Source organism: Oncorhynchus gorbuscha, unplaced genomic scaffold (genome assembly GCF_021184085.1).
Source record: "Oncorhynchus gorbuscha isolate QuinsamMale2020 ecotype Even-year unplaced genomic scaffold, OgorEven_v1.0 Un_scaffold_5621, whole genome shotgun sequence".
In the NCBI taxonomy this organism is placed as follows: domain Eukaryota; kingdom Metazoa; phylum Chordata; class Actinopteri; order Salmoniformes; family Salmonidae; genus Oncorhynchus; species Oncorhynchus gorbuscha.
The window spans coordinates 7,941-17,145 of NW_025749384.1; the positions used below are offsets into that span (position 1 = coordinate 7,941).

General features: G+C 45.5%; 1 protein-coding gene across 1 annotated transcript; it reads right to left on the reverse strand.

The window, feature by feature from the left end:
• Positions 1-6,070: 6,070 nt before the first annotated feature.
• Positions 6,071-8,767, reverse strand: LOC124029137 (zinc finger protein 184-like; the record flags this gene model as incomplete). Its single annotated transcript, XM_046340960.1, has 4 exons — positions 8,602-8,767; positions 6,817-7,291; positions 6,427-6,648; positions 6,071-6,257 (listed from the first exon to the last, which is right to left on the reverse strand). Coding segments are annotated over exons 1-4 (1,050 nt in total), but the record flags the coding sequence as incomplete, so codon positions are not given.
• Between the last annotated feature and the right edge of the window lie 438 nt (positions 8,768-9,205).

Here is a 9,205-nt window from a genome sequence, read left to right on the forward strand (position 1 = left end):
ACCTTTAACCCTCACAGTATCTGGTAACCACAGTGAGACTATTTCTTTTTTGATTTTTCGTTTCACCTTTTACACCTGTTGTTTTGGGTCATCCCTGGCTAGTATGTCATAATCCTTCTATTAATTGGTCTAGTAATTCTATCCTATCCTGGAACGTTTCTTGTCATGTGAAGTGTTTAATGTCTGCCATCCCTCCCGTTTCTTCTGTCCCCACTTCTCAGGAGGAACCTGGCGATTTGACAGGAGTGCCGGAGGAATATCATGATCTGCGCACGGTCTTCAGTCGGTCCCGAGCCAACTCCCTTCCTCCTCACCGGTCGTATGATTGTAGTATTGATCTCCTTCGGGGACCACTCCTCTCGGGGTAGACTATACTCTCTGTCGGCTCCCGAACGTAAGGCTCTCGAGGATTATTTGTCTGTGTCTCTTGACGCCGGTACCATAGTGCCTTCTTCCTCTCCGGCCGGGGCGGGGTTTTTTTTTGTTAAGAAAAGGACGGTACTCTGCGCCCCTGCGTGGATATCGAGGGCTGAATGACATAACGGTTAAGAATCGTTATCCGCTTCCCCCCTTATGTCATCAGCCTTCGAGATTCTGCAGGAGCCAGGTGCTTTACTAAGTTGGACCTTCGTAACGCTTTACCATCTCGTGCGCATCAGAGAGGGGGACGAGTGGAAAACGGCGTTTAACACTCCGTTAGGGCATTTTGAGTACCGGGTTCTGCCGTTTGGTCTCGCCAATGCGCCAGCTGTTTTTCAGGCATTAGTTAATGATGTTCTGAGAGACATGCTGAACATCTTTGTTTTTGTCTACCTTGACGATATCCTGATTTTTTCACCGTCACTCGAGATTCATGTTCAGCACGTTCGACGTGTTCTCCAGCGCCTTTTAGAGAATTGTCTCTACGTGAAGGCTGAGAAGTGCTCTTTTCATGTCTCCTCCGTTACTTTTCTCGGTTCCGTTATTTCCGCTGAAGGCATTCAGATGGATTCCGCTAAGGTCCAAGCTGTCAGTGAGTGGCCCGTTCCAAGGTCACGTGTCGAGTTGCAGCGCTTTCTAGGTTTCGCTAATTTCTATCGGCGTTTCATTCAGAATTTCGGTCAAGTTGCTGCCCTCTCACAGCTCTTACTTCTGTCAAGACGTGTTTTAAGTGGTCCGGTTCCGCCCAGGGAGCTTTTGATCGTTTTACGTCCGCTCCTATCCTCGTTACTCCTGACGTCACTAGACAATTCATTGTCGAGGTTGACGCTTCAGAGGTAGGCGTGGGAGCCATTCTATCCCAGCGCTTCCAGTCTGACGATAAGGTTCATCCTTGCGCTTATTTTTCTCATCGCCTGTCGCCATCTGAACGCAACTATGATGTGGGTAACTCGCGAACTGCTCGCCATCCGCTTAGCCCTAGGCGAATGGCGACAGTGGTTGGAGGGGGCGACGTTCCTTTGTCGTTTTGGACAGACCATAAGAACCTTGAGTACATCCGTTCTGCCAAACGACTTAATGCTCGTCAAGCTCGTTGGCGTTGTTTTTCGCTCGTTTCGAGTTTGTGATTTCTTACCGTCTGGGTAGCAAGAACACCAAGCCTGATGCCTTATCCCGTCTGTTTAGTTCTTCTGTGGCTTCTACTGATCCCGAGGGATTCTTCCTTATGGGCGTGTTGTCGGGTTGACAGTCTGGGGAATTGAAAGACAGGTTAAGCAAGCACTCACGCACACTGCGTCGCCGCCGCGCTTGTCCGAGTAACCTTCTTTTCGTTCCTGTTCTACTCGTCTGGCTGTTCTTCAGTGGGCTCACTCTGCCAAGTTAGCTGGTCATCCCGGCGTTCGAGGCACTCTTGCTTCTATTCGCCAGCGCTTTTGGTGGCCGACTCAGGAGCGTGACGCGCCGTTTCGTGGTTGCTTGTTCGGACTGCGCGCAGACTAAGTCAGGTAATCCTCCTGCCGGTCGTCTCAGACCGCTTCCCCATTCCTTCTCACCATGGTCTCACATCGCCTAGACTTCATTACCGGTCTGCCTTTGTCTGCGGGGAAGACTGTGATTCTTACGGTTGTCGATAGTGGTTCTCTAAGGCGGCACATTTCATTCCCCTCGCTAAACTTCCTTCCGCTAAGGAGACGGCCAATCATCATCGAGAATGTGTTCAGAATTCATGGCCTCCCGTTAGACGCCGTTTCAGACAGAGGCCCGCAATTCACGTCACAGTTTGGAGGGAGTTCTGTCGTTTGATTGGTGCGTCCGTCAGTCTCTCTTCCGGGTTTCATCCCCAGTCTAACGGTCAAGAGAGGGCCAATCAGACGATTGGTCGCATACTACGCAGCCTTTCTTTCAGAAACCCTGTGTCTTGGGCAGAACAGCTCCCCTGGGCAGAATACGCTCACAACTCGCTTCCTTCGTCTGCTACCTGGTTATCTCCGTTTCAGAGTAGTCTGGGTTACCAGTCTCCTCTGTTCTCATCCCAGCTTGCCGAGTCCAGCGTTCCCTCCGCTCAGCGTTTGTCCAACGTTGTGAGCGCACCTGGAGGAGGGTGAGGTCTGCACTTTGCCGTTACAGGGCACAGACTGTGAGAGCCGCCAATAAACGTAGGATTAAGAGTCCAAGGTATTGTTGCGGCCAGAGAGTGTGGCTTTCCACTGCAACCTTCCTCTTACGACAGCTTCTCGTAAGTTGACTCCGCGGTTCATTGGTCCGTTCCGTGTCTCCCAGGTCGTCAATCCTGTCGCTGTGCGACAGCTTCTTACGCGACATCTTCGTCGCGTCCATCCTGTCTTCCATGTCTCTGTGTCAAGCCCTTTCTTCGCACCCCCGTTCGTCTTCCCCCCCCTCCCATCCTTGTCGAGAGCGCACCTATTTACAAGGTACGCATTAGGATCATGGACATGCGTTCTCGGGGACGGGGTCACCAATACTTAGTGGATTGGGAGGGTTACGGTCCTGAGGAGAGGAGTTGGGTTCTGTCTCGGGACGTGCTGGACCGTTCACTGATTGATGATTTCCTCCGTTGTTCAGGATTCCTCTCGAGTGCGCCAGGAGGCGCTCGGTGAGTGGGGGGTACTGTCATGTTTTGTCTTATATTGTCTTGTCATTTTGCTTTTCCTTCTGTTCGTTTTCCCCCTGCTGGTCTTCTTTAGGTTCGTTCCCTTTTTTCTCTCTCCCTCCCTCTCTCTCTTCTCTCTATCGTTCCGTTCCTGCTCCCAGCTGTTCCTATTCCCCCTAATCAATCATTTAGTCTTTCCACACCTGTTCCCTATCTTTTCCCCTGATTAGAGTCCCTATTTCTCCCTTGTTTTCCGTTTCTGTCCTGTCGGATCCTTGTATATTGTTCACCGTGCTGTGTCTTTGTATCGCCCTGTCGTGTCGTGTTTCCCTCAGATGCTGCGTGGTGAGCAGGTGTCTGAGTCTGCTACGGTCAAGTGCTACCCGAGGCAACCTACAGTTTATGATCGAGTCTCCAGTCTGTTCTCTATTACGAGTGGAATTGTTTTTTATGCTTTATTTACCGCTCGATTTGTCTAGGAGTATTGCATATTTCCTTTACTGGATTAAAGACTCTGTTTTCAAGTCGCTTTTGGGTCCTCATTCACCTGCATAACACTATGGTGATAGGTACGATGGGCTGAGAGTGGCTGAGGGTGGGAGTAAGGAGTTTATGTTCAGTCATGTGTTATGTCATTACTGTATGTAAAATGTATGTACAGTCGTGGCCAAAAGTGTTGAGAATGACATATTCATTTTCTGCTTCCTCAGTTTGGATGATGGCAATTTGCATATACTCCAGAATGTTATGAAGAGTGATCAGATGAATTGCAATTAATTGCAAAGTCCCTATTTGCCATGCAAATGAACTGAATCCCCCAAAACATTTCCACTGCATTTCAGCCCTGCCACAAAAGGACCAGCTGACATCATGTCAATGATTCTCTCGTTAACACAGGTGTGAGTGTTGACGAGACAAACCAGAGATCACTCTGTCATGCTAATTGAGTTTGAATAACAGACTGGAAGTTTTAAAAGGAGGGTGGTGCTTGGAATCATTGTTCTTCCTTTGTCAACCATGGTTACCTGCAAGGAAACACATGTCTTAATCATTGCTTTGATATTCTTCAAAAGGTACAGGGATTGGACTGCTGAGGACATGAAATCATTTTCTGATGAATCCCCTTTCCGATTGTTTGGGGCGTCCGGACAAAAGCTTGTCCGGGAGAAGACAAGGTGAACGCTACCATCAGTCCGGTGTCATGCCAACAGTAAAGCACCCTGAGACCATTCATGTGTGGGGTTGCTTATCAGCCAAGGAAATGGGCTCACTCACAATTCTGCCTAAGAACACAGCCATGAATAAAGAATGGTACCAACACATCCTGAGAGAGCAACTTCTCCCAACCACCCAGGAACAGTTTGGTGACGAACAATGTCTTTTCCAGCATGATGGAGCACCTTGCGCTAAGGCAAAAGTGATAACTAAGTGGCTCTGGGAACAAACATCAATATTTGGGTCCATAGCCAGGAAACTCCCCAGACCATAATCCCATTGAGAACTGGTGGTCAATCCTCAAGAGGCGGGTGGACAAACAAAAACCCACAAATTCTGACAAACTCCAAGCATTAATTATGCAAGAATGTGCTGCCATCAGTCAGGATGTGGTCCAGAAGTTAATTGACAGCATGCCAGGGCAGATTGCAGAGGTCTTGAAAAAGAAGGGTCAACACTGCAAATATTAGTTTCATTACACATCACCCTTTGTTACTGTTGCCAAGCCCATCAAGGCCCTGATTGGTGAACCACTGATCCAGTCACAGCTCTGTCTTTTGACAATGCTAGGGACAGCCACCGACACACACAAACAGTGCTTTTAACAGTGTTTTACACCCACATATTTGAGAATGTTCCCCTAGGCGGCTTCCACCCAGTTACGTATCCCTGAACCTTAGAGGCTGCTGCCCTATATACATAGACTTGAATTCACTGGCCACTTGCATAATGGAACACTAGTCACTTTAATAATGTTTACATACTGCTTTACTCATCTCATATGAATATACTGTATTCTATTCTACTGTATTTTAGTCTATGCCACTCCGACATTGCTCATCCTAATATTTATATATTCCTTAATTCCATTACTTTACTTTTTGGTTTGTGTGTATTCCTGCTGTGCCACAAAATCTGTAGAATTTCAGAAGTTCCGTATACATTCATTACCTATAACACATCTATGCAAGTAACAAAACAATACCATCTGCACTGTTCCCTACTCATTCATTACCTATAACACATCTATGCAAGTAACAAAACAATACCATCTGCACTATTCCCTACTCATTCATTACCTATAACACATCTATGCAAGTAACAAAACAATACCATCTGCACTATTCCCTACTCATTCATTACCTATAACACATCTATGCAAGTAACAAAACAATACCATCTGCACTGTTCCCTACTCATTCATTACCTATAACACATCTATGCAAGTAACAAAACAATGCCATCTGCACTGTTCCCTACTCATTCATTACCTATAACACATCTATGCAAGTAACAAAACAATGCCATCTGCACTGTTCCCTACTCATGCATTACCTATAACACATCTATGCACGTACAAAACAATACCATCTGCACTGTTCCCTACTCATTCATTACCTATAACACATCTATGCAAGTAACAAAACAATACCATCTGCACTGTTCCTACTCATTCATTACCTATAACACATCTATGCAAGTAACAAAACAATACCATCTGCACTGTTCCCTACTCATTCATTACCTATAACACATCTATGCAAGTAACAAAACAATACCATCTGCACTGTTCCCTACTCATTCATTACCTATAACACATCTATGCACGTACAAAACAATACCATCTGCACTAATATTTTGGTCATCAGTTAATCTGACTATTCTCTCAGACTTCATTTACTTATTCCAGATATGTGTGTCTGAGCGTGTACTCAAATTGTCCACATCGTGACTTTTTATGTTCATCTTGTGACAAATAGATCTTTGTCATAATGTTCCTTCTTTCAGTTTTAATCCTGTTTTCCTTCTTGTGTATTTTTTCACATGCGTCAGTAAGTTAGACTTTTGAGTGAAGCTTTTTCCGCAACCATCACAGCTAAATGGTTTCTCTCCTGTGTGAGTGAGTTTATGGTTTCTTAGGTTCCCCTTCTGATTGAAGCTTTTCCCACAGTCACTACAGCTAAACGGTTTCTCTCCTGTGTGAGTCAGTTTATGCTTCTTTAGGGACCCCCTTCTGATTAAAGCTTTTCCCACAGTTATCACAGCTAAATGGTTTCCCTCCTGTGTGAGTCCGTTTATGGATCCGTAGGTTCCCCTCCTGATTGAAGCTTTTCCCACAGTCTCCACAGCTAAATGGTTTCTCTCCTGTGTGAGTCAACATATGGCTCCTTAGGTTCCACTTATGAATGAAGCTTTTCCCACAGGCTCCACAGCTAAATGATTTATTTCCTGTGTGAGTCAACATATGGTTCTTTAGGTTCCCCTTCAAATTGAAGCTTTTCCCACAGTCTCCACAGCTAAATGGTTTCTCTCCCACTCCTGTGTGAATCCTCATGTGCTTGGACAGATATCCTTTGAGTTTGAAGGTCTTGGCACAAACAGGGCAGGTGCAGGGTCTCCCACTGTGACAGAGGCGGATATGGGCCTTTAGTTTACAGGTGGAGGTGCAGCGTTTTCTGCAGAAACTGCATTCACGGAGTCTCTTCTTGTAGAGAGTCATATGCCTCTGCAGGTCAGCTTTCAGAGCAAACTTTTCACCACAGTCACGGCAGTGGTGAGTTTTTCTAGACGTGCTGGGTTTGGAACAATGTTCCGCCATCGATGGGCTGGGATCCAATCGCGGGCTGCTGTCAAGTCCTACTGGGTCACTGCTTACGGCTGAGCTGTGGCTTGAGGCATTGTTTTGATTATCTGGAGGGTCACAGGGAATGTAGAGACCCTTAAAGTGGGTCACAGTAACAAAAGGTGTGAGAACCACTTGTTTAGGATCACTCTCTCTGTTCTCCACAGTCTGGGTTTGGGGAGAAGTGAAGGACTGGAGTGGGTCCTCCTGATCACATTCACTTTTCACACAGGAAGGAGTGAATTTGATATCAGCCTCCAGCCCTTGAAGCTGCTCTTCCTCAAGACTGGTCCTGAGTTCCTCCTGTTCCTCTTTAATCTGTGGAAGCTCTGGGTTCTCCTGCCCCAGACTGGGGCTCCACTCCTGCTCACAGTGCTGCTGCTCAGGGAGAATCTCTTCAGAGACAGAGAGCTGCAGGGAGTCTGGAGGAAAGGAGAGAGGAACAGAGGTTATCTATACAGCCGTTAGACAGTTATCACTAGTTGGCACAGCCACATACATAAATCCCACCTATTTCTAAAATGCATCTTCTTAAAGCAGAACTGAACTCAAGAACCAATTTCTCTAATTGAAAACAGCATGTGACCGGGAACTCTGCCAGAGCACGTGGACAGTTAAAGGTCACAAACAGTCAGAAGTATGTGTTTCATGAAATTGGATGATATTTGAAGGAAACCAGATTAAAGTATGATGACCAAAGTGTGAAAATGACTGTTGCTTCTACATTGATAAAGTTTGATCATAAAGTTACTGGTTCCCTCCCCATGTCAAACACTTGGACTCATTATTAAGGGGACAAGGTGACATCACTTAATTTTAATGTGTGCTAACATAATATTCTCTTCTCTTTAAATAAGTACTGCATTGTCACAAACATCGGAGAAGTCGTGTTTGCAGAGGGGCGTGGTTTATATAGCTGGTCATGGCTCATAACAACACCATCATCTCAGAAACCCGAGACCCAATTTGCATACCGCCCCAACAAATCCATGGCTTGGGGGTAAAAGCTGTTAGGAAGCCTTTAGGACCTAGACTTTGCACCCCGGTACCGTTTGCCGTGCGTTAGCAGAGAGAACAGTCTATGACTAGGGTGGCTGAAGTCTGACAATTTTAGGGCCTTCTTCTGACACCGTCTGGTATAGAGGTCCTGGATGGCAGGAAGCTTGGCCCGAGCAGTTGCCATACCAGGCAGTAATGCAACCAGTCAGGATGCTCTCGATGGTGCAGCTGTAGAACCTTTTGAGGATCTGAGGACAATTGCAAAATATGTTCAGTCTCTCCTGAGGTGGAATAGGCTTTGTCGTGCCCTCTTCACAACTGTCTCAGTGTATTTGGACCATGATATCTATGCATACTCACCCCCACAGTGACTCTGTACCGGTACCCCCTGTATATAGCCTCGCTACAGTTATTTTACAGCAGCTCTTTCACTATTTTTTTACCTTAATTTATTTTTCTTAAAACGCATTGTTGGTTAAGGGCTTCTAAGCAAGCGTTTCACTGTAAGGGCTACACCTGTTGTATTCCCCCCCCCTACCTTTTTAAAGATATATGTGACCAACAGATGGATATCTGCATTCCCGTGGATGTGAAATCCATAGATTAAGGCACAATGAATTTATTTCAATTGATTTAATTCCTTATATTAACTGTAACTTAGTAAAATGTTAGAAATTGTTAAATGTTATTATATTTGTGTTCAGCGTAGCCATCTGAAGATCTACATACGAACCTATCGTACATAGTTTTATCTCCGGTGTGATCCGCAGCAGTCTCCGTAGCCGATCATTCTCCTCCTGGTACTCCGCTACCGTTTCTTCAAATGCCCCGAAAATCTCCATAGCTGCCGCGGTTAAACGCTCATCTAAAAACACACGAAACGACTGTAGTTTAGACATGTTTTAGTCGACTGAAAGTTGGGTATTCAGCATGTATGTTTTCGCGGACGAGGACAAACAAACCCAAACAAACTCTCCTACCGTTTTACTTCCGTATTGTTTTGTTCTGTTTTTGTCAGCGGGAAACGAAACCAGAAACAAATCACAGCGCCCCCATGGTGATGGGGTTTTACTACAGGCCACAGACCAATGATACTGGGAATAGATGCTGTAGCTCAGGGATTCTTGAAAGACGGGACAAACTCCACCTTTTTCACACAAATATTTTTCTTCATATAAACAACATTTGAAATATACATTTTGATGAACCAGATATACTTTTTAAAAATTAGGATGTTTTCTGAAAATGCAACTAAGTGGATTTATGTCAACTCCATCTAACCCCATAAAAGGAAATTCATTTTTACATTTATTGTCAAACAACTGCTTAAAGTCCTT